Source organism: Plectropomus leopardus, chromosome 4, assembly GCF_008729295.1.
Source record: "Plectropomus leopardus isolate mb chromosome 4, YSFRI_Pleo_2.0, whole genome shotgun sequence".
Lineage (NCBI taxonomy): Eukaryota > Metazoa > Chordata > Actinopteri > Perciformes > Serranidae > Plectropomus > Plectropomus leopardus.
In genome coordinates, this window is record NC_056466.1 from 17,172,420 (window position 1) to 17,198,709 (window position 26,290).

The 26,290-nt window shown below is 39.7% G+C and overlaps 1 protein-coding gene across 1 annotated transcript; it reads right to left on the minus strand.

The window, feature by feature from the left end:
* On the minus strand, positions 1-24,473 carry LOC121942490 (storkhead-box protein 2-like). Its single transcript, XM_042485708.1, is given in 5 exon segments — positions 1-886; positions 4,438-7,000; positions 12,002-12,154; positions 24,054-24,076; positions 24,078-24,473. Coding segments are annotated over 5 exon segments (3,267 nt in total). The 5' UTR covers positions 24,404-24,473; the 3' UTR covers positions 1-684.
* Positions 24,474-26,290: the final 1,817 nt, after the last annotated feature.

Below are 26,290 nucleotides of genomic sequence, written 5' to 3' on the forward strand. Positions count from 1 at the left end.
TTTTTGGTCACATAGCATCTTTAATACCACCATTATAATAATTAGGATATCAAAAGTATCGAGTATACATACATCATTTGCATTGCGGTACACAAATCTGAGCTGATTTATGTTTTTATATCTTTCATTCGTTGTTCTCAGGATCAACTTTTATTGTCTCGACATTGTGCTGATACATTGAATCGTCCTGAAGAACTTGACGCTATTTCAGGAAGGAGAGAACATTTAATTGGACATGTATTGTTAAGTAATATAAAAAGTTTTTTGATATTTCCAAATGTAACTTGAATCCTATAGTCTACTACTTTCCAATACCAATAGCCAAGAATCTTGATATAAGCCAAACTAGAGTCCATGTCACCAAAAATCAAAGTACTTCTGGTAGGTTTCCTCACCTACAGTGGTCTTGATATTCTGTAGTTTTTCTTCTCTTTTTTGCAGTAAAGTTCTTGAAGCTGTGGGAACAGTCTCTTGAAGCCATGCCTGTTTTTGTAACAGTCCCAGTAAATGGATTCTCAGGAGTCTGAAGATGTGTTGTGTGTGTGTGTGTGTTTGTGTGTGTATGTGTGTGTGTGTGTGTGTTTATGTGTGTGTATTGGTTGAGGGAAGTGATGGTCAAAATGGTGAAACACCTCACTTCCTCTCTCCTCCACCACCTTTAATGGTCTTAGTCTGTGCTGCCTGTCAGACGCTGGTGATGGAGGCCAGGCAGTTAGATGACTTCTGGAGTTTCTCAGGCTGTGTGGTGGGGGGTTCTGGGATGGCACGAAAGCTGAATGGCAGTCCGATGCCACTGGTGCCGATGTGGCCGGGGCTCAGCGCTGGATTCTGCCGTCTATTGCTCTCCACTATGCTGGATGTGTTGGATGCAAGACTTTCACGCGTCCTGCAAAAGAGACAACAGAAAGTCAAGTGTTTGCTTTCAAAATAAACAAAAAAATCTCCCATTGTGTAACATATAAAAAAAACAGTCTACGGTCTAGGTGAAACTATTTCAAAATATATTTTGCAAAAAAGTTTTTATGCTCGCGAAGCAATATTTTGCAAAACTGCAATGGTAAAACTTTTTTCGTTTTTAAAGGTCACATGATGCTGGGGCTATGCGCTTATTGAGAGGAACTGGCTCCCTCGGGCATGATTCAGCAGGGGCTACAAGAAGTGTTGTTGCATGGTTTAACTCCTCAGAAGTTGAGCAGATCATCCTGAAATTTTTAATCCACAATTCTTATGTGAAATAGTGGACAACTGCCTCCCAGAAATCCCTCACACGTGGCAGCCCCCATGTATAATAGGGCTTGCCTTTCAATTATTGCTCCATAACACGCCTACGTCACCTTTGATTGGAAATAATGACAGCAAGTGTGGTGGCTGCAACAGAAATAAACCTGCTGATGTTTTGAGCTACCTTAACCATGCTTCTTGGAATGTTATCGCGAAAGGAAAAGTCTCTCAACATCGCGAGAGAGGTCGCATATTTCACCCTGTGGAAATGCAGTCATTTCGCAATTGTGTTTTATCGACATTTTTAAAACATCTCTTAAGTTATGCGCACTTCTGTAATGGAAACCCAGCTAGTGGCACACAGTGCCAAAAAACTTTTATTTCCCTGGTAGGAAATTACCAGCATCTTTCGCATCATGGGGCCTATAGAGTGCACTACAGACTTACAGTGGCGGAGCGGATGACTTACGGTTCAGCCCTCACTTAATTTAAATGGAGGTAAAATTAGTTGTGATGCTCAAACGAATGTATCCACTGACTTACAGATGTGTCTTTCACAATGTTAGTCTCTGGAAATAAAGTCTTTTTGGCCCCATGGCATCATGTGACAGATCTGGAAATTGTAATTCCACGGTTGACCCTAATGTAAAATTAGTTTAAATGCATGGTGCTGTTTCTGGGGGTTTGCTAATGACAGATGGCATTGAGTTGCATCATGGGAAGTGTATTTAGAGCTTCATCCAATACAAGTCATGCTACCTCTGCCTCTGCTGCTCTTATTTTGACAAATCCCTTTTTTAATCTGCAGTAGTAAATTGGTGAAGTTATCTCTTCTGGTGACTGTCAGAAGACGGTAAATCGCATTTACTTGTAGATGATTCACAAGTGATACACCAATATTAAACTGTTGCACTCCAGCAGAAATAACTTACTAGCTAGTACATTTGTTGATAAACAGATGTTTACAGTTGTTTATATAAGACGATCAAACCATGCATCCCATGATACTGGATTTTATCCATTTCTCATTTGCCTCAGATGTTTTTTATGTGCCAAAAATGTATTTATAAATTAGTCACTTGTCACCACGATTAATCTGTTTCATCTAAAGTTGAAACAAAAGAAAACACTGATTCAGTACAATAATTTCCAAAGGTTAGTGAGCCATTTGTTGACATTAAGTAAAGGGAAATATAACAGCGTCACAGCTGTGTGATCCAAGTTGCTTTAAAAACAATTGTAGTTTTTCAAACATTAGATTAATATAAGTAACTTACTATTGGAATACTCTAAGGTAGGGCTGGGCAAAATATATTCATTTTATGACAATATTGTCATATGACACTAGATATTCTCTTCGATTTTGGATATGGTAAATATTTTTAGTAAATTTACAGGACTTTTCTAACTGTTCTAATATTTGTCTTTACCCACTTAGTCATTATATCCACGTTACTGATGATTATTTATCTAAAATCTCATTGTGTAAATATTTTGTGACAGTACCATTACTCAAACCTACAGTATTGAAATCAAGGCATATGGTCCAAAAATATTGTGATATTTGACATTCTCCATTATTTCCTGTTTAGCTTGAAACAGGTGGTAATGAAGTAGGTCAGAAATTATGTGAATCAATAATGCTTAATTCTTACTGTTTTACCAACATTTTATATGATTAAATAGCATGAATGGAACAGGCCACTAAGAGCTGCTCCTAAAATAGCAACAAAAAAAGTATTTATGTAACTATGGACAGTGTCCACTTTGTTAGGTATACCTGTACAGTCTAATGCAATCCATCCTCATTAATATACATATAATTGAATTTACACATTTCTGATAATGCCACTTAAAACTGAATATACTAGAGTTAACTTCTTAAAAATGGATGTTGTATTGTATTGCCTTATATTGCACAGGTGTATCTAATAGAGGACACAGAGTGCAGATACAAGAACCCAAATTTGATTGTAAATACATCAACCTTGATACTTAAGTCATGTGATTACAAACCAGAAAATGCCATCCACTGAGGAGAAACTGTTTTAAATGCTCCCAAAAAATTAGTAAATGGACCTTAAGTTCAGACTTTTTTTTCTGTTGTCAAAATAAAAATGTTTTTTGGCCTTACTTAAATTACATATAGACCTTACAATCTGGTTTTACAGCAGTCCAGATATTTGAAAATATTTTAGGTCCCACTTTGTACTTGAGTTTACCTCCCACACTTTACATATAATGCTGGCTTAAAGGACCAGTGTGTAGGATTTAGGAGGATATACTGGCAGAAATGGAATAAGTATGTTTTCTTTTGTGTATAATCACCTAAAAATAAGAATAATTTTGTGCTCCTTACCTTCAAATGAGCCGTGTATATCTACATAGGCAGCGGGTCCCTAGTTTATGGAAATGTACATGTTGCATCGCCATGTTTCTACATTAGCCCAATATGGTCAAACCAAACACTGGCTCCAGATACGGCTATTTGCATTTTTGCATCGGCCAACGAAGTAGTAAGAAGCCCAACTGCAAGGAGCAGCTTTGGAGTTACACTGTCGGTGAGAAGAAAGTGCTTAATTCAGTGTTTATATCAGTTAAAATCACCGGGTCCGTTTGTTTTGGAGCGGAAGGGACCTTTGTGGATAATTCGGTTAAAACCTGTCTGGAAGTTGTCTGGATCATAAGTTGTGGGGGAAAAAAGGTGACTTCACATTAGCATGTGTTGGACTAGCAGTGGCATGCCAAAATGTGTCAGAAATACACAGATTTTTATGCTGAAGCTCCTTTCACCAGGTTTGTTTATTTTGGAAATGAAGATACCTCTATGGATAATTTGGCATCGTAAAAACCTCCTGAACTGGATTAGAAAAAGGTGAGCACTCATTAACTAGAGAGAGAACAGGTCTGGGCCCATCCTCGAGATGCCGAACTGCATCAGAGATTCACTGATTTGTTATTTGAAACCGCTTTATTCAGTGTTCATAGCTGTTTAAATCACCTGCTTTGTTGTTTCGGAGAGGAAGGGACCTCAGTGGATAATTCTGCCACCGATAAATGAAGATGTTCCAGTTGGGAGAAGATTAAGCTGGTTGCAATCTACATTTCACCACTAGATGCGACCAAATCCCCCTAAATTCTACACACTTCACCTTTATGACTTAACATTTTGTAGAGTAAAACTTATTAATAGCCTCAGTTCATTTTGGCACATACCTGGGGGAGTTGAACCCACTGTCCACCGTGACACTGCTGCTGTCCATGCTGTCCAAACGGGCAGAGTGGGCTGACTTCTGGCTGCTGCTGTTCTCCGTCTCCTTTGGGCTGAGTAAGGTCAGATTGGTCTCCAGTTTCCGCTGCAGATCATGGTCCTTCTCCCGCTCCAGTAGCCACTGCATGGTTCCCTCCCCACCACCACCGCTGCCTCCACCGTTACCACCCACTTCCCCGTGGTCTTTGTTGTCCTCTGCCGTCGCCAACTCTTTGTGCGAGTCCTCCTCTGCCTCTTCCTCTTCCTCATCATCTGATACATTATAATAGTCAAAGGAGGCGGAGGGGACTGTTGGCTCTAAGCAGCCCTGTAAAACTGCCGGTGAGGAAGTGGCTGAATTGGAAGGCTGCTGGGGCTCAGGATTGTCTAGGGCCTCTGTTGATTTGGCATGTGAGGCTTTCCGCAATGTGCCGGACTTGGTGTAGCTGCTGTCCACGTAGCCTGTGGACAAGGCATTGTGTGGAGGTTTGAACAAAGTGTCCTTGCTGAAGATCTCTTTCCTCTTGATCACGATACCGCCTCCTCCCCCTCCGGGATCTACATTGTGTTGGTGTGGCGTCAAACGGGCATTTTGCGCCGGCTCTGGCGTCTGGCTTGGCGTCAGTCGCACCGAGCCGTTCTGTCCCTTTGCTGCCGACAAGTCCTCTTTGTACTCCATCGTGTGAGGAGAGGTGAGGTGAGGCGTTTGGCGGTCAGCCGGAGAGCCCTTTCGGAGTCCCCCTGATGAGGTTAATGTGTCATATTCTGATTTTGCCTGAGGCGAAGGGGCAGTTAGGATTGTTTCATTTGACGTATTGCACTGGAAATACTCATCTGTTGAGGGCTTAGGAGAAAGTCCCATTAGCTCATTGTACGTTGGCAAGCTGTCTCTGCTTTTGTTCCTCTCCATTGTACTCCGGATCCTTGACTCATCCAAACTCCCTTTCCCCAAATCAGGCACATTAAAATCAGAGTGGAACTTAGCAGCAGAGAACATGATCCTTGAGTAGTGGGAGGACTTCTGCGTGGCGCGCAGGGTGCCGTCATCAGTGTAGTAATGACTACGCTCCTCCAGAGTGGGTTCAAAGTCTTCTGGTGCCCCAAGTGATGGACCCTTGAGAGAGTTGTCCATGGACCGAGAGCGTTCCTTTGCTTGATCTGACCTCTCGTGACGCGACTTCCTGTCCTGATTGTGACTGTGACTTCTTTGCACTCTGGACTGGCACGTCCCACGCGATGGCTCGGGGAAGGGCATCTCTGTCCGTCTCTTGGCTAGCTCTCCAGACACATCCCACTCGGGGGTAACAGGGCAGTACGATTCAGTAATGTTGGGGTTGCTATGGACCAGGTATGTTGCACCTCCACTTCGCCTGCGCTCTAAGGTGTACATGGCCTCCCGAGGCGAGCGAACTAACGAGTGGCTAAAGAAGCGGTAATCTCTTTCCATGAACAAAAGGTCCCAATTTGAACCCTCAGATGGGTCTCCCCTGGAGGTTCTGGGCTTGCTGTGTGAGCGGGACTTACCATGCGGGGCCCTCCTGTGGCCCCTCCCCCTCCTGCTTCGTGCACTGTGCTGGGCCGAAGACCCTGCCTTGTTCTTCTGCGTACGCTCTTCCTCCAGCCTCTTCATCACAGCCGTGTGCCTCGCCACATTCTCCACTGTTAGGTCAGGGTTGATTCGGCGGATTATCTCCATCTCCACCTCGCGGGGAATGGGTGTGGTTGGCACTTCCTCGTCACGAAGAGGCCACTCCTCTGGGGGGAACTGGGCTGAGAAGGTGGCCAGCTGCCTCATTTTGTCTTTCTTGAAACTCAGCCTGAAGAGCCTGAGACCAAACCTTTTGGATTGCTTCTCGCCAGTTCCGCTGCCACCACTGCCTTCTTTCTTTTTGGTCAGAGTGTCAGTTTTATAAGGAAAAGAAGTGATGCTTTTGTTCTTGTCAGCGGGCTCTTGAGGTGGCGGTTGCTGGACAGGAGGGGAAGTGGGAAGAGGGGGATAAGGGTATGACGGCGGTTCTCCTCGGTGCTCCTTGGCTGACGTGCTTGGCGGAGGTTCCCCACTGTTGTGATCCTTGGGTGGTTTACTTTGATAAGAATCTCCCCTGTGCTCCTTTGGTGACTTACTACTGTGAAGTCTAGATGATTCTTCACGATAGGAGTTGTATGAATCGTTGTGATTCTTTCGAGGAGGCCTCTCCCTCAGGCAGCCAGGTGTGGATGGTGTTGCGTTGCCAGACTGCGGCGAAGTGCATTGCTGAGGTTGCTGCTGCTGCTGCTGCTGCTGTTGTTGTTGTTGTTGCTGCTGCTGCTGCTGCTGCTGCTGCTGCTGTTGTGATTGTTGTGGTTGGCGCTCTTGGAGCCGATCATCCAGGTGATACCACTTGTTGTTGGTTCTGATGAGAGAAGGAGTGATAAAATAGGTCTGGGGGGTGACAATGAAGTAGCCCTCTGGAGTTGGGTAGATCTTCCTCTCTCGCACCAGCATGTTCAGGGTATGTCGCAGAACCTCTGAGCTAGGTGTAGGCACGCCTGCAGGAAACACAGATCAGACCAAATTTATATATTTAAGTTAAAAAAACCAAACAATTTAAAAACAATCAAAATTTACAGGTAATAGGTTCAAAAAATACGAGATAGCTTTGTCTTGCACAATATGAGAATTGCTATTACAAAACTGAAAAAAAACACACCTTGTTAAAAAGATAAAATAATAACACAAAACTAGCCTGCGGGCAATTTCAATATCAATAAAAAATAAGATTTTAATAAAAAATGTGACGATAATTTGAGGTATTTTGTTTTTTCATTAATCCAAAATCAGTCCCCAACCACAAAAGCCAAGTAATGAATAATTATAATGACAGTTTATGAAGATCAAATTAAACTGTTAACTAGTAGTAATGCTTTATTCACATTTATCTAAAACTAAGCATGTCATATTCAAAATACCTGCAAACATTGTGTTTCACCAGAATAAAAATTGAACTTGAATTTTGCTTAACAGCACATACATGAATGAACATAAATTTGCACATTCAGAACCGCTGGTGGCAACATCAGTTTTTTTTTTTTATTTTAACTTTTTTTTTTTTTTTATTTTAGTTTGAATGTTATCTTATGTTTTTATCCTAAAAATGATTGCATATGTTCTTTACAATTTTAAACAACAGGCATTTTTTCCCTTTTAATCCATAAAATGTGTTGAATAATAATAATAATAACTTTTCTTAAATTAACCTTAAACATTGCTCAAACAAATCCTCAAGTATATTTAAGAATGTCATGACTTAAATGTACTATAATAATGGTACCGTAACACAATCTACGATTTCTGTATGTAAAAGCTTATGGTAATTCTTAAACTAATCAGTCCCATTTCTAGATAACTTCTGAGGATATTTAATCAATCACCTCCAGAACTTAGATTATATAAACCACCATATCAGCATTAAGTAATCCATTTTAAACAACGCCATTCATAACCTTTGTCTAGCAAAGCCTGGTGTTGCATGACATTACATCACCCCCGTTACACAGAAATGACGCAACCTTTAAGTTCAACTCCTTTCCACTGTGGCATCGTATAGAGGGAAAGATGAATTTGAGCGACATGCTTCCCATTAAATTTGATTGACAACTCAATTATACAGTACTTAAACCAGTACTTTTAAACATTTGTGTTTTTATTTAAGGCTTATTTCATCAACATTAAAAGTAACTGGATTTGATTCAATTGTTTTATACATTTTGGTAAAAAAGAGAATCACTGTAGTCTACTATTAGCACTATAAGCATTTATAATCATGGTTAAAATAAACTATATTGTGAACAGTTTTTTTGAGCAACAAAACAATTTGAAGGAATTCAGAATCACAGTTTAAAAAAATGTTTTGTTCTATGTGATAACTGCTATTAGAAATTCTCAAAAAAAAAAACCCTTGTTTCTTGGAAAGAGATATGAAAATAATTAGGGGCTGGCAATATGTTGATATTTTGTCAATATTGTGATATAAGCCTAATATCACCTCAGGTTTTGAACATCATCTTAATTGTGTCTTTTCCTGGTTTTTAAAGGCTGTGACAATAAAGTGATGTCATTTCCTGAAACCCACACAGTCATTATATCCTCATTACTGATGATTATTTATCAAACATCTCATAGTGTAAATATTTTGTGAAAACATCAATAGGCAACCCCCAGAATAATATAGTGATCTACTCCATTTTGCAAAGCACCATTAATAATGAGATTACATAATGTGTAACAAAATAAAAGATGCCATTTGCAATACGTCACCATATTCAAGTTTAACAGTGGTCTGGACTGTTTTAGGCTTTTAAAGTTGCTTTCACAACAGAATATCCACAATACAAAATCAGAATAAATGTGTTCCTAGGCAATGGGCACCATGCAAGAAACGATATCTCAACACATTTACTCAAGTACTGTACTTAGGTGCAAATCTGAGGAACATTTAAGTTACTTGAGTATTTTATTCTCATGCCACTTTCCACTTCTACTCCCTTACACTTCAGATGGAAATATTGTACCTTTACACTTAAGTATTTCCTAACTTTCTAGTTACTTTACAAAATAAGATTTGTCCACATGAACCATATTATGGTATACAAGTGCAGTGGAAACAATTAGTCAGTTCATTAGAAAGTTAATTGGCAACTTTTTTTTATAATCATTGTGTCATTGTCATTGTTTTTTTCTTTTCATTTAATTGTTCCAGCTTCTCATATGTATGAGGACTTGCTTCTTCTTTGATTTATTAAATTCATTTCAACCTTTCTGCATGAGTACTTTTACTTAAATAATGTAACAGACTTCCCTGATTGTACTACATACTTTAGCTTAAGTAACATTTGTAATGACGCCTTTTAGATGGAAAGTATTTTTACAGTGTGTTATTTGTTCTTCTACTGAAATAAAGGATCTGAATACTTTCTCATCCACTGCTGCTGACACAACAAATATTTTGTTATATCTTGACTGTTTTAGTACATTTTAGGCCTGTTTTGCTAATTGTGGATTTAATATTTAAAGGGATGATTCACCAAAAAATGAGAATTCTGCCATAATCTACTCAACCTCGTGCTGATGGAAAGTAGGTCGAAGTTTTATAGTCCAAAAAAACACTGCCAGAGGTTCATGGGGAAAAGGCGTTGCACTCATCTCCCAAACAATCGAAGCAAATGGTGACCGGGATTCGAACATTTAAAATAAATAAATAAAACCACAAAATGTCTCCAAACTGTTCATCGGAAGCCCCGAAGCTGTGCCAAGTTGTTTTTAAAAAACCTCACTGGCACCATGTTGTTAGCCTTGCTGTTGCCTGTAGCCTTTAGCTCCTAGTGTAGGAGCCACATTCACATCCGGCACTTGTGCAAACCAACAAGAGCAGACAGTATCTGCATTTCAGTGTTTACATGCTACCCGCAAGCCTCCCCCACAAAAAGAGACTTGTGTCAGATTTAAAACTACTGTGTGTGGAAAATGAGAAGCTTCTGCGTAATATGTAAACACTGGCGTGCAGATACTGCAAGCTCTCGCTGGTCTCAAGCGAGCACGCATACGTGAATGTGGCTCCCACACTAGTAGCTACAGGCTACAACAAGGTTAAACACATGGCGTCAGTGATGTTTTTTCAAAACAACATGGATAACTTAGGAGGGGCAGTATGGAGACATTTTGTGATTTTATTATGTTTTGGGTTTTTTAATATTTGAATCCTGGTCACCATTTGCTTCAGTTGTTTGGGAGATGACTGCAGCGCCTTTTCTCTGTGAAACTCCGGCAGTGTTTTGTGGACTATAAAACTTCATCTGACTTTCCATCAGCATGAGGGTGAGTATAAATAATTACTGAATTTTCATGTTTGTGTGACCTATCCCTTTAGTTCAGGGCTGCAGTTATTGTCTGTAAAATGTCAGAAAACCATGAAAAATGTCCACCTCAGTTTTTCAGAAACCAACAAGAAGCAATGTCATATGTCTTATTTCGTCCAAACAATAGTCCAAATTCCAAAGGTATTCCGTTTACTATCATATATGACAGAGAAAAGCAGCAAATCCTCATATCTGAGAAGCTGGCACAAATGTATATATATATGCATAATATGTATATGCATTTTTAGATAAAAAGGATTCATCCAAAGTCAATGAATCTGCCAATTAATTTTCTGTCAATGGGTAAATATACTAATTGTTTCAGATCTGTTCTTGTTAAACATTGTGATGCTATTGAAGTGAAATATCTCAATTCTTAGGTGAGATCATTACATCGTATTTGAACCTGGCTTTTATGTAAGATGTGTAAAAAATGAAAAATCATTGAGAGGCTATTAATAAGCAACAAATTGGAGGACAATACACCATGGCACGACACATGCACAGATGTATATAGTCACCATTTCTTCCTTAGAAAATTAGTTTTGTAAATACAAATGACATATACCACATAATGGGCCTCATGCAGCAACTATGTCTTAAATTTCTCTTATATTTTTTTATCAATTTTCTGGTAAGAAACTATGAGAAGTCATCTCCAGATACACCAAATGTTTACAACCATCCAAATCTGCTCTTACCCAGGTGTGCTCAATGATGAGTCCCACTTGACCATAAGTCACCTCATCTATTAACATAAGCAACACCTCAACACTATATAAGCGCAGGTTTAGTGCTGTGAGCAAAGACTCTGGCACATGAACGGGAGAGATGCCACCAAAAAAACCCAAAAAGGCTGTAAGAAGAACTTTCAGCAAATGTGATTTTCCAGTGTCTGTACTAGTGCTCAAGGAAAATCAAAAAGGAGCAGTAATGAAAGAAGTATTCATATCCTTTACTTACTTAGCACATACTAAAAAAACTCTGTAAAAATACTGACTAGTTACTTGTAAAAGCCTGCACTGAATATATTACTCTACTAAAAGTATTTAAGTAAAATCAGGACAATGTATTAATATATTTAAAGAAAAAGTGCTCATGCAGTAATGTTTAAATAAATTTAACAAATAAAGTAATTTAACTAATTAAACGAAAAAGAAAGTCATCATATTTGAGAGGCTTGTGCTGTAAATTGTTTTTGCATGAAAAATAACAAATGATTATTAAAATAGTTGCCAATTAATTTTCTAATTATTAGACTAATAGTTTCACTTGCACTTGTATGTTTTATGGAGTTTTTGTGCAAAAATCTTATTTGTAAATTATCTTGTAACTAAAGTTATCAAATATTAGTAGTAAGGTAAAAAGTACAGTATTTACCTCTTAAATGTAAGGGTGTAAAAGTATGAAGTGGCGTGAGATTAAAATACTCAAAGTAAATATTTCTCAAATTAGTACTTAATTACTGTACTTGAGTAAATGTGCTTAGTTATATTTCGGCACTGGTCAGAACAGATTGCGGATACAAGCAAAAATAGGAGAAAATTTGTCTGTATATCATTTCTCGCATGAGGCCCAATGTTTCTGCATGCTGTAGTACTGTCCCATTTAAAAATCGAGGTCAGAGGAGGGTACCTGGGAAGCTGGCAGTGAGGTGCTCCACCAGAGCCTCCTGGTTGACAGGCTTGTGGGCAGAGTTCATAGCAGAGATGGCCAGGCACAGGATCTCCCCCAGCGGGATGAACTGTGACTGGCTAATAGGTGACATACTGATCGGAGACACGTCACCTGCAGGAGGAGGAGGAGGAGGCACAACTGTTAGATCATGAATGAACAGCAGGCGCAGCGTGTGAAGCAATGATGTAATGGTCAAACGGCAGCAGTTTGCATGCTGCCTCCAACAACTCCACCCCCTCCTCTCTGTGCTTCCTTTCGCCTCTCGTTCCTCCTGTTTCTCACAGGTTAGCAAAGCTGCTGCAGCATCCGTAGTTTGAGATCACCTGCAAACCTTGTTATTCAATTCACGTTATCTCACAAACAAGCTTACACACTCACACCAAACATATTTTTAATTTAACAAAATACAACCGACTTCAGCGCCACATTGAGAGCTTACACACAAATTCTCTGTTGCCTTTGTTGAATTAAGCTGGCTTTGCTGTCAGCAGTAGTGAGTAGTGAGATCATCCTACAACCAGACGGCCCGGCTTCAAGCCCCTATGAGAGCAAACATCTGCCCTGCTGAAAGGTTGTAAAGCAACACACTGAATCTATTGCAGCATCTGTGCTTGAGCTGACCCTGTCCTCTGACCTAAATCTGATGATCGATAGAGAATCATGGAATACAGTATAGAAAATACACCACCAGGGCCTCAGTATTTGATTCCTAATCTACAATTGTGTCTCTTGAAGTTCACAGAATCAATATTGCCTCATGAACACAGTTTTTTTGTTTTTGTAAGTGTTGTCATCATTTTACTGTCCGCACTCCCTTTACCTGAGCTGAAATCTGTGCAGGGCCCTGCCTCCTCACCACACTCAGCTGAATGGTCAGTTAAGCAACACGATGACGTTATCTCTGCTTAGTATCACAGCCCCTTAAGCTTTATGTGGCTTTACTAGGCTTTACTCATTTTTTTTTAGTAAACACGAGAAAAGCTGTATCTGCCAGTGAATTAGAACAAAAAAAAATCACTGTTATGCATAATATAGTATGGGACTGAAGTTGAATTGACGCTGTATTTGTTTCACATCTTACAAGGAAGCAAGAAAGACAGCAGAAAAACATGCAAATATTTATATAAAAGGGACAGAAAAGAGCTCACTTGCATGATGCGAGATGACCCAGAAGCCCTTTTGTAATCACAACAAACACAATGTATGAATCGTTACAAAATTTGGCGCAAAACTGATATGAATGATGTATCGTACAATAACTAAACTTTTGGGAAAAACTATGTAAATGGTACAAAATTTATGGATGCCCATTCTATCAGTTTTACCATTAGTTTTATATATATTTCTAAATATGGCTCAGTAAATACGAAGGAGATAGGAAAATATGTCAAGAAATAAAGATTTAAACACAGTAAATGGTTCTTAAGACAGCCAAATGAGTGTCCAGTAGTGCCTATCATACTAAGAAAAAGCTTCACGTTAAATAATTTAAATTGCTTCTCCTTCTCCCGTTCTATCCCAACCTCATTTTAAACATTAGTAATGAAAAGGGGAGGTTATCATTTCCTACTTGATAACACAAACAATTGTCCACTTTGAACTCTGCCCCCAATTCAAACTGTGTCTTCACTCTGCGTAGAGATAGGGTCGAGCTTCTGTTGGTGGGAGCGTCACAGACTCACCTGGCGCACGATAACTTGGCGGGGACGGAGAGAAATGAGGAGCAGGAGGGGGAGGAAGATGCTGCTTCTGCACACGGATGTCTTTCTCACTACGGGAGAGATTGTGCTCCAGCGGGCGTTCGGTGAGCTCCGAGCTGGGCCAGGCCCGCCGCAGATTGCTGCTGCGGTTCTTCTTCATCGTGACCCCTTTACCAGGTGGCCTTCACCCCCGGGGACTTCTGGGATAAGGGGGTAGGGGAGGAAGAAGAACCGCAGCAGCAATCTGCGGCGGGCCTGGCCCAGCTCGGAGCTCACCGAAGGGGGAAGGAAGGAGGGAGGTGGGGAAGGGGGGGTGTGCAGGGGGAGGTCGACCAACCTCAGGCTCAGTGCCTCCCCCGCATCAGTAAGAACGTCCCGCTAGAGCGATCACACACCAGACATGGCAGGAACCAGTGTGCACCTTCACACACATACACACGTCTCATTTACATCCACGAGCAAGCTACAAACGACCGTGTTCGCACTGTGGGTGGTTGTCATCGGCTGCTGGGCTCTCCCAGGCTGATCTGGAGCGATGGCAGCGGCGGCGGAGGTGCAGGTGATTGCGCGAGGCATCACCCTTTCATCGGCATCAGTCCCAGCCACCATTTGTAGCATCCCCATTTGCATGCGTAGGGAGGCACATTACGTAGCCGCTCTGATGTGGGAGGAGGGAGCAGGAGAGAGGTGGGGGGGCAGGGGTAGAGATGAGGGAAATGGGGCATTGGAAGCAAGGAGGACGGTGAGGAGAGATTTCAGTGGAGGTTTTGGGATCTGCTTGTTCCTTTTGAGTAGAAGGTAACAAGGGAAGGAAGGGAGGGGATGGATGGATGGTCAAAGATTCAAAGCTTAAGAGGCCCAGTCTTCGACAATAGCTCAATTCACCACAGGAGTGCTCGGCCGATCCCCGGAAAACAAAAGAGCCCACTTAAAAAAAACAAAAAACAGAAATAAAAGCTCCATTCACCCTAATGGGCAGTGAAACCTCAATAGTATGCCAAGCACCGGAGACGCCACGTTCACCTCCATCTTTATCCGATCAAGCACAAGACCCCATCGTCCTTTCGACAACAGCACACCAGGAGAGGGTGGGGAGAAAAAAATGGAGAGCATAGAAATAAATAAATAAATTTCAAGAATAGATATCCACCGTTTCCCGCAATCCAACGGAAGATGCTCCCGAGCCTATCGCCGTAGCATCCATTCATTAACAGGGGGAGATGCAAACTCCAGTCAACGGCAAATCTCTTTCAACGCTAATGCTGCAGCTGCTCCCAGCACCTCCAGGAAGGGTGTGTGAGTATGTGTGTGTGTGTGTGTGTGTGTGTGTATGAGTGTGTGTGTGTGTGTGTATGTGTGTGTGAGAGAAAGTGTGTATGCGCGCATCCGCCTGCTGCGCGCGATTCTGCGTGAGCATGCATGCGTCTGTGTCTGGGTGATTGAGGCTGAGGGGAGGGGAGGATGCGAGTGAGAGAGAGAGAGGGAGGGAGAGAGATCGAGGACATACATAAGGCAGAGAGGAGAGCAAATATCAACAGCTCGAAACACATACAAGAAAAAAATAAAAATGTTCAGCCCTCAGATGATGTCCAGGGAATAGCTCAAGCTCTGAATCTTTTGGCCAAATTTCCATCCCCACCCTCCTTCCTGTCCCCTTCCCTCAAACCTCTGCTCTTGAAGGATGAGGGGCCCCTTAAGCCACCATCCTTCCTCTTTCTGTGTCTCACCTGAAGCTGAAAACTTGTCAGGGCCACAACCGAAGGAAGTCATTTGAAAAAGGTGCTGATTTGTGTCTTTTTCGTCAGTGCTTTCCACCAGTTGATTCAGTTACTAATACTGTGTGGAGCTGTCAGTGACAGAGGAGAAAAAAACCCAAAGCATCACCTTAATCACATCCAGAGTAGCAGCACCTGCTAGCTGCGGACTCCTGCTGACTCACATGTGTGTAGTGTGAATGGACGGTTGGAGGGACGGAATAAGGAGCAAAGTGAGAGGGCAGGACGGGCCATGGGTGGAGGGGAGGAGGGGGGACGGTGTCACAACCAATCTGCTCCAGTTCAGTGATACCAAAGAGAAAGAGGAAAGGAAGGGAAGGAGGGGTGAGGAGGAGGAGGTAGAGCGACACCACGCCAGCCATTTTATTTCTCAGTAGTGCTGCAACAGCCTTTGTTGCCATGACGACGCAAGCCGATGATCTCATAGCTGTTACCTTTGAGTGCTGTTCCCTTAAAGAGCCAGTTACTCAAGATAGAAGCAGACTGACACCACATAGATGAGGACTTAGCTGTCTATGGACAGAAAATACTCGTGTATCGCTGCTGAAGATCTGACATCCTTCATATGCACTACAAGGCACAATTACACTAAAACGGGGGCAGAAAATAGCAGGTTGTCCAGATAATGGACAGACATTTTTTCTGGAAAACACACGTATGTGCTGTAAATAACCCCTGTAAAGTTCTGCTGACTCCACGTCATTAGTAGCCCAGCTGAAAAATTATTAACAGCACCAATATTGATAAATGATTAGTTGTTTCAGTCCTTTTTCAAACAAAAATGCTAAACATCCACTGGTTCCATCAACCCAAATGTGAGGACTTTTTTTCAGGCATATATGGCAGTTAGCTGAATACCTTTGGGTTTTGGCACATTGGTCAGATATAACAAGCAATTTAGGGAGATCGCTTTAGGCTATGGGAAACTAGGATTGCAAGATAATATCAGCATGTCATTGGTATTGGCAGGTATCTGCTTTAAAATTATAAATCAGTATCAGCTAACATGCTGATATCTGCCGATATCACAAACCCATGCAGTATATTTGTTTTTAATTAATTTAATTTAATTTAAGTGAAAATTTACAACACATCAACCCTAAGTTGAAGTGTTTTTCTTATTTTGTACAATGATTGAATATTACATACATTAAAAAGCATTATACTTCATGTTTCCATCTGCTGGTGGGTTATCACATTAAGAGGATGCATAATATGATGTTAATTTTTCAACAGAAGAGACTTAGATAGGGAAAAAAGGGAAAAAAGGTGGATATATTGATAGAGATATCAGCCAAATGGGTTGTTTTTATATCGGCATATCAGATATTTGCAAAAAAATCTTTGTGCATCCCTATGGGAGACTATAATAACATTTTTTTAGTATTTCTTGCATCTGTTAGATATAAAAAATAACAATTTATTGAGAAAAAAAACAGAAAAGTAATTACTAATGAAAATGAATGCTTAGTTGAAGCCCTTGAGGTGATTCATGTGTTTTTATTCTCCAAGCAGGCCTTAATAGAATAATGAATAATGACATTTTTAAATCCCACAGCAATTGTTATTTTGACAAAACTTGTTTTTCTACTGAGTCTACAGCCATGCTAGCACCATGGTAAAGCTGCACTTCGGCACAGAAAGACACTGCTTTGAGCTAATTACTAGTCCCAGCATGCTAACATGCTCACAATGACAATGGTGATGTTTAGCTGGCAGAATGTTTACCACGTTCACCTTAGCCATCTTAGCCAGTATGTTAGCATGCGACATTCAGAGATTATCTACGATTCAGAGTCTGGGGCGGGACGTCTGAACATGGTTCTCAACATGGAGGTGACTGAGCGAGCAGCTAATGGCCCTAACTCAATAAACAGTGCTAACACTGGCAACAGTGCTGACAGCGGTAACACTGTTTCCACAGTGGAAAACTTGAAAACCACCTTTTTTAATTTATAGGCGTTTTTGCCTAATAGTGGTTTGCTGATATACTAATGTAAATGTGAGATACAGCACCTTTAATACAAAGTGCATCTGAGTTAATATTGCTGGTATATATGTCAAAACCAAAGTATTAGACAAATTAATATTGCGACCTGGTGATGGCGTCAGACGAAACATCAGGTAGACCAACATCCATCGAGGCACAGCTAGCATGGCTTAAAATGTTTGGAAGCTGCGAGTTATGTTGTGTTGCCCTCTTGTGATTTTTTTTTAGCTGTCAATCAAATATCTTTTAGGAGCAGTACATAAGCTCAGAGCAAGACGACATTAATAATCTAATGCAGACTGAATGTGTTTAAGACTTGTAATACAAATATATAACCAATAAAATGTAATTTATTGAACTCTGCATGCAGGATGGTTCCTACTTGCTTTGTCTTTAGATTAACATAGAAATAGTGGAATAGTACCGCCCTGCAGTTTAAGACAGTAGTCCTGAGCTGCCAGGCAGTAAAGGATTTGTAGCCTGTTCTTACTTCATCCAACTTCCTTGCAAACGGGACCATTTCTGCCAGTGGTCTGCCCTCCAGTGGAACATTTATGACAACACGTGTACTTCACAGTAAGCTTTCTAGTCCAGACTCTGAGTAAAGAAACAAAATAAGTTTTGCCCCAACAGCCTACATAACATATCTGACATTTAGATATATGGCAACAAATGTGCTGCGTTAAACATTTCCCCCAATTCTCTACTGGGATCCTCCCTTTCCTTCCACTGGAGACCTCGGCTGTAGCAGCGACTGCACTGCCGTAGTGTTTTCCTGAACAAATGCTCCACTTTTCCTTCCTTAAAAGCACACACTCCTCCCAGTCCATTGTTTATATCCTGCCAACGGATACAAAGTCCCTCCGTTAATCAGATTGAATTGTCAGTATAAAAAAAAAACCCTTCTTTGTTTCCACACAGCTGAAAATCCACAACTTTTGTCAAAATGTTGAAATCCAGCTACTTTTTGGCTCTCAGCCCTAATGAAACATTCTCAGACAGTCGGCGGGATAATCTGCATTATGTAAACATGCAGCAGTCACATGAGTAAATGCACTATATGTCTACAAATCAATTTCACAACATCCATTGGACTTCAGCGAAACTTGAAGAAAACTTAAATAATATAGTCTGTTATTTATGTTTTATGTGATAGAGATTTTAATCCATTCCTATTTTTTCATTCAAGCTCAATAATGTCTTAATAAACATGTACGACAGGCTGTTTCTGCAGTCTTTTGTGCAAGACATATCTATGAAACAGCAATTTTTTGAGATGCACTTATTTTTTCAAAATCTTGTTGATAAAAGATAATATTATTATATAATGTTGTAAATTAGTTTAATTTATAATTTTGTATACATCATTTAAAATGCTGACTTTCTACACGCAAAGTTAATGAACAGCCTGTGGTGAAAATTTGTCTGAACTTTGTTTGAACCTGCCTCTCAAACTCAAATCTTTACACCACAGCTGAGAAAATGAGTCGCACAGAAACTTGCAGCTCATGCTAGAAATTAACACTGCAGATGTTTTCATTTGAATTCTATGATTATTCCATAAGAATGCAACACCCCAAAACATTTTTGCCTGCTAGAGTTGTTTCATCTTAAAGAGGCCTAAATGTTAAAATTTAACTCCTGCTTGAATTCACATGAGTTTACTATTAAACTAAAGATTGGTTATGTGACCCAGTAATGTTGTTCACTGTTGGATACATTGCAATAACAAAACCAAATACTTTTCATCATTGGTCCCATTAGAAGTTAATATTTATCTAAGATTTTTTTTTTTAAAAAAATGGAAAACTTATAATGCACAAAAATATGTCAGTATCTCATCTGCATGTGGGCCAACAGCATGTAAAGCTCTGTTGGTTTTGGCATTATAGAGTCTGGTGAGTTATTAGCTATTAGACAAACATTCCACAGCTTATCAGTGTTTGCTTCTGTATTGTCAGTGTAGTATCTATCACTTCGTCTGACAGAAAGACACAAAAAAGCAGCAGCTAGACAAAATTACAATCTATCTTAAGATTTACCTTTGGACTATGACAGAACCTACGGTACTGAAGGTTTTAGATTAATGCAAACAATGTCTAGCAGCTCAGTGTAGAAATCTGATAACATGAAAGGAGCTGTAGAGATGTTAGAACAGTCCATGAATGCTAAAATTGACAGTTCAACCAGATCAGTCTGGTCGGTGTTGTACCTAAACAATAGGAGCCACAGTTTGAGTTTAGCCAAACAAATTGTGAACTTTGAGTTTAAAAAATATCTGTATAATTATCAGCATTAGGGGTAGTGAACTACATGTAATTAAACATGTTTAACTGTACTTTGCCATAGCTTGCTAGTAGTTCAGCTACATTTATATCTGCATAATGATTCAAGTTGTTAAATTAATTCTTTGCCTTTTTTGTCATTGTAACACACACTTCATTCAAACTCAACATACACAAAACCAAAACTTTCCAGGTCAGTCTTGTTAGTAGCTCAGTTCAAACAATCACCACCTCTGGTGGAAATAAATCCTTAATTCGCTTAGTTAGCTGCTTTCTGCTCAGTCTCTGCTGTTGCGTGTTGACCGGCTGTTTACAGTTTTGTAACGTGACGCCACTGCATGCAAAAAATCCCCAACAGCCTCTCCAGAATTAAGTTAATAGAAGATGACGGTCCATATTTTTGACGGTGTTGAAAATCAAACTGTCGGGATTTGTAAATACTCTGGTATACAAGGCTACTGCCCACAACTTTATTTTTTATGGAGCCAAGGAAGGGATGTGGACGAGATGCACTTTTGCAAGATCTTACATTAGCTTTTGCTGACATGCCTTGTCCCTCCCCATGAATAGTGGTGTTTCTGTGTGAACAATTGGGCAATTTTTGCAATAAACTAAAGTGATTAGCATTTTTTGTGGCTTGTGGCTTTTTTGCATTATATTTTCTTATAATTTGTATCACATGCACATGGTTAATTTCATCTTTATATGCAAAGTAGTTTGGATTACTTTTTCTAAGTACCTTTAGTTAACCAACTAGAATTATCCCATGTGTATCCTTGCTGTAGTTCCACAGTGAAATAATCAGTTGCTTGCAAATCTATCCTTTCATCTATGCCTCCCCAACAATGACATTTATGTAACACAAATACACACTACAAGGTCTTGGCCACCTGAGTCAGCAGAAACAAGCTGTAAACACACTGGCATCACTTTTTAAGTTGATATGACAAACAGTTGCCTATTTAAATATCCAGCAGATTCAGAGCAACATAAGCATTCATTTTGAGTCTAATTTCTTACCACCCAATGAACTTTATGTCTAATATTTGCACTGGCTTTATCTCTGTTTTAATCTCTACCAAAATGTATGCCTAATATTTGACTCTTCAGCTGTTTAATGCTCCACTGTGTTAACCAGCTAGTTGCTAACTGTGCATGCCTGCTGTTTGTTGCTGGCTTGGTAGTGTACAGTTGGTTTATTAGAGCTAACAAAAAACAGCTGCCTACTGCTTCTGAGTGAGGGCAGTGAGAATGAACCAAAACAGCAAGTAGAGAGATGCTAAAACGCTCAAGAAATAAAGGAAACTGCAGATTTGGGTGATAATTGTCTAACATTACAAGCAACACCTTTCACATTTCAAAAACTCATCTAACCCATTGTTGATGTAAAAAATATTGATTAATGCAGCTTTAAATGGACTGCATTTGCTGTGTAAAATAGCACCATAACTCCTTTCCCACAGGAAGCTCATGTTGTATTTCAGAAAAGTGTATTAATAATTTTCTCCATTATAAAATGCTGCTGGAAATGAAAAAATGCTGCATGAAATTAAACATGACTTTACTTGAGGTACAATATTTATTCAATATTCCAAACAAATAAGTATTTTCTGACTTGTTCTGTTGTCTCTGCTACAGTTTGATGCTGCCCACCAACGGGACTGACAATCGGAACTGAGGCTCCATTGTGAAACTGACATAAATAAGGTAATCTATGACATGTTGCATGCCTCTCTCTCATTTCCACACACACACACACACACACACACACACACACACACACACACACACACAGATAAGGGCAGTATGATGGGTGCAGCGGTTAGACTGGCTGACAATACCTCAAGTCGTCCAAACCTGTCTCAGCACATACATGAGTTATAGCCTTGTCAAAAGAAGATGAGTATGAGTGTGGGAATGTTGAACTGGAGTAGAACTGGGCACAAGTCTCCTCTCTCTGAATGAGTAAACCTACCTGATATGAAGCACCTGAGGTTATAAGGTGAGATGCTGCCTAAACTCTCGTGGGACTAGCTACGACTGGTTTCATGCAACCTGTCTTGACTAACAGTAGGAGTAGACCGTATCATATAAAAAACCTTAGGGGAAAGTATTTTTGCTTCCAATTATTAAAAGGAGAGTCACACTTGGTTGAATGTTTATCAGCACTCCTTTGCCAGCGATTAAAGGAGTGTAGAAATCAGCATGAAACAACCAGCAGTGCTCTAAAGAGCCACAAACTGCAGGTAAATCTGTCAGAAAAGTAGATTATCAAAAGTAACACTCATAAATAAACAGAGGGAAACTGTGGTCACAAGTTGAAGCTGACAAGACACAGATATATATATGGTCCCCTTAGGCAAGTCAATCAAGAAAAGCCCACATCTCAAGTCTTTTTAAACCAAATCTCAGTCTGGGATAAAGAGTCAGTCTTCTAGTAGAGCATAAACAGGCTGTATTTTTATACATTGTGTAAATCACCCTGATGAAAACCCTGCTTTGTAAAACTTTGGTGAAATTAAGAATAATCTTCCAATTGGTCAGCGTGAGATGCACCTTTTTTTTCCCCACGTTTGAGCACCTAATTTGCAGGTAAAGTAATGACAATGCACTCATCCTACAAGCTAGATCTCAAGTCCTTGAGGACACGTCCAAGTCAGTGTACACGTTTCCATAAGCAAGCTGTAAGGCAGTAGCAAGTCTTTCAGGTCTCTGTGTTGACTATCAAAATGACACAGCACTTTTCCTTAAATGTTTTGGTAGATGCTTTTTTTTTAAATTCAGGAGGTCTTATTGAGATAAAGATGTTTTTTAATAACAGGTATTGTGAAAATATCAGTAAGTAGAACTTTAAAGTCCCTCCTAGAAGTTAGGGTCTCTAACTAGAGTTTATTTATTATATACATTACTTGAGACCAGTCTTCCACAGTCCAACATTATTTAGGGTGTGCAGCTATGCAAAGTCACCCCGAAGCAGTTTAATGAATTTTCTTACTGTTTCTGTATTTTATGATATAATAATAGCTTAGATGTTTTTGTTATTAAGTCTCAAGTCTTTTGGGATTTTCATGTAAATTGAATCTGAGAGCAGTCAAGTTCATGTCCTCATTTTTATTATTTAAGTCTGATTGGAGTCCTTGTTTCAAGTCCACAGCTCTGGGACAGAATCATAAAAGGAAATACTGCGAAATGATATGCTAGTCAATATTGTGGACAGTAGTTTAACAAAGTTTAAATCACTGTATTTGTGTCATCTCGTAAGCTCGTTCTGACAGACTCTGCTTGGAGGCCAAAATTTCTCAGATTTAATTACATGTTATTGCCACTGCACACTATACTTATTGATAACCCTCTCAACTCTCTAAATGCTCACTTTTACTGCCAAAGTGTACAACTTTTTAAAAATGATAGATTTTTTTCTACAAGTCGATGATTTTGCTTTGATAGGCATGTTTCTGTGCTCATGCTGCAAGCCACAATTTCCATGCAAAGATAGAAGAAAACATTGTTTCCAACGCTTAAGAACACATGACAGCAACTTCAGTGCTGTCTCTAAAACTGTGGAGAATGAAATTAAGTGGAAAGCAGTGACTCTTAGAAAAGGACTGCCTGTGCAACGTTACATTGTACAGTTAAGTGCAATAGCATAATTATGCATGTATAACCAGTTGTGGAAAAAGTATTTAGTTCCTTTACTTAAGTAAAAGTACTAATAACACACTAAAAATACTGTGTTAAAAGTAAAAGTTCTGCATTGAAAATGTTACTTAAGTCAAAGTAAGTGTAATCAAGAAAGTGTATTGTATAGCGTGTTGTGTAGTGTATTTAAAGTATTAAAAGTAAAAGTACCCAATGCAGAAGAATCTAAAAAACTAAATGAAAAACCCAAACTGTAAATAAAAAAACATAAATGAACAGAAAATGACTTAAATATTTATCAAAGTAGTCTACTAATTGAGTAATGGACTAATCATTTCAGCTGTACTTGTTTAAACTATTGGGTAGTTTAAATTATAACAAAATATATATATATTTTTTAAACTTACGTTTTTAGGTAAAAATCTTAATTTGTAAAGTAGCTAAAGCTATCAGATAAATGCAGTGAAGTAAAAAGTAAGACATTTCCATCTGAAATGTTGTGAAGTGAAAATTAGAAAGTGGCATGAAAAGAAAATACTCAAAGTAAAGTACAAGTACCTCAAATTTGTGCTGAAGTAAATGTGCCTAGTTAGATTCCACCACTGTGTGTAACGAACCCACCTATGCACTTGATGTCAAAGCCCCGGTGGTTTGAGGGTCCGTCTGGTCCATCCGTTCCTGAGGACTTGCAGGTGAACTTCTTTCCCCTGAATCAGCAGCACATGCTCGTCTATCCAGCCGAGGAAGAATATCTCAGACAGCGCGTCTGTCAGCGCCTTGTTCCAGAAATGCTGCATGTTCACGGCTTTAAAATTAGCGAATACCTCGTAGCCGGTGTGATGCTGTAACTTTACAGAGTGCGCGGCCGCTGGTGGTGGTGATGATGATGGGGAGTTCTCTTCATCTTCCCCGCGAAGCTGCGAAAGCACCAGAGCCAGAGAGTGCGGAGCGACTCGAAGGAGCTTCTCCATCGTGCTTCAGTAAAAGTTTAGGGGGTCCGCTTGAAAATCAGAGACAACTGCTGCTACATTGGTTTAGACCACACGTTTTACTTTTCTTTCCAAAACTGTCTAATAGTCTTCAGACAAGTTAAAGAAATGCACTGAGTTAGAAAAACATGCCGCGTTGATCCAGAGTCTGCAGCACGACGCTGGAAATGTTAAACACAGGTGCTCCATGCAAAATCAGGAAAATAAGCAACCTGACACGCCGTCCGCTGCAGCCAGCTAACTAACCCCAACTGTCAAAGAGCATTAGGGCCTATTTTCAGCAACAAAAGAGGCGAGGACTTGTGCTGCGTTCAAGGACCACACGTAAACTCCCACTTTACACTTTGAGAGAGACCATTAATGTCAGTCTTTTGTTGTTTAGAAATCGTTTACCAGCCGTAACCGTATAACAACAGTCAGTTTAACTATTAAGCATACTAAAGTACCGCTACTAATACTACTATTACAATAATAATAATAATAATGATAAAATACGTTACAAAAATATGTAAAACAAGTTTTAAAAAAAATACAAAACAGTTGAATCAACACCATCAAATAAGTATAACAAAAGTAGCTACTTTAAAATACTAGTACTTATTGTTGCAGGACTACTGTAAAGGGTGTCTCAAGGGGTAAGGGGTATCTCAAGTATTTGCTGATTTTTAGCTGGTGGAAATGAAGGGAAATGAAGATGTGTAGGCTCATTAGCACCTCCAATTGGAACAACTCGTAATTAAGAGCTAATGTTTACAAGCCAAACTCATATTAATGGACGCTTTATTGTAGAGCTGCTTTTTTTGCAATGTGATAGTTAAATCTAATAATTTATGGCATAATGCAAACAACAGTAATGCAGTAAAATTGTCACAATTTCATTGTTGTCTAGGAAATATTTACTTTTGATCGCAAACTCTGCATATTTTATCTCAAAACTTCAATCCTTACGTTAACAAGGTTGAGGGAAATTGACTGCATGTCATGCTTGTAGACTTGTACCCTCAGGTGGCTATAATGTGATGCAACTTGTTAAAATCAGCTGCTGATTTATATTGTTGGTGTGTGTTGGTGTTAAGTGTCAGTTGTGAGCCTTTGTGTCCACTACACCCAAAAGGTACCAAGTGGCCTGTTGTTTGTGAGAGCTAGTTTAGGTGAAGGGCGTCTGAGCTGGCAGCAAAGGAATCTGAGGCCCAGTTTTATTTGGCCCAGGGCCTCGGGATCTGGTGGCCCAGTTCTTCTCACCTCCAGGCATGCCAAATCTGGAGTAATCCCGCCTGTTTACACTCAAGACAGTGTGAACAATTAGACCATTAAATGCATTTGTAGATGTTTACTCTTGTATTAGGTATGTACAAAAACCTTATGACAGTGGTTCCCAAACTTTTTACACCGCATACCTCCTCAACAAATAGAAGGCTCTGTCCCACCTCTATGAATACAGTAGCAAAGGCCTACTCCTCTCAGCTGCAGATGGGCCTATTTACTGTTGACCATTGTCAGCGACAGCTCACGCCATACAAAGTACTAGCACTTAAATTCTTACACACAACTCACATTCATGAACGTACCTTCATTGCAGAATTAAATGGATCAAAAAAGTTGCATTTCAAGGATCTCAAAGTTGAAGTATTTTCATTTTTAATGTTCTAGTACTTTGAAAGCATTGTATATATATATATATATATATATATATATATATATATATATATATATATATTCACACACACATTTATTTATTTTCTTTCAATTAAAAATAACCCAATTTTTTGGAGGTTCCTCCACATACCACTAGAGAGCTCTAATGTACCACCAGTGCTACACATACCCGTAGTTTGAAAACCAGTTCCTTATGAGTACATACAAGATTAA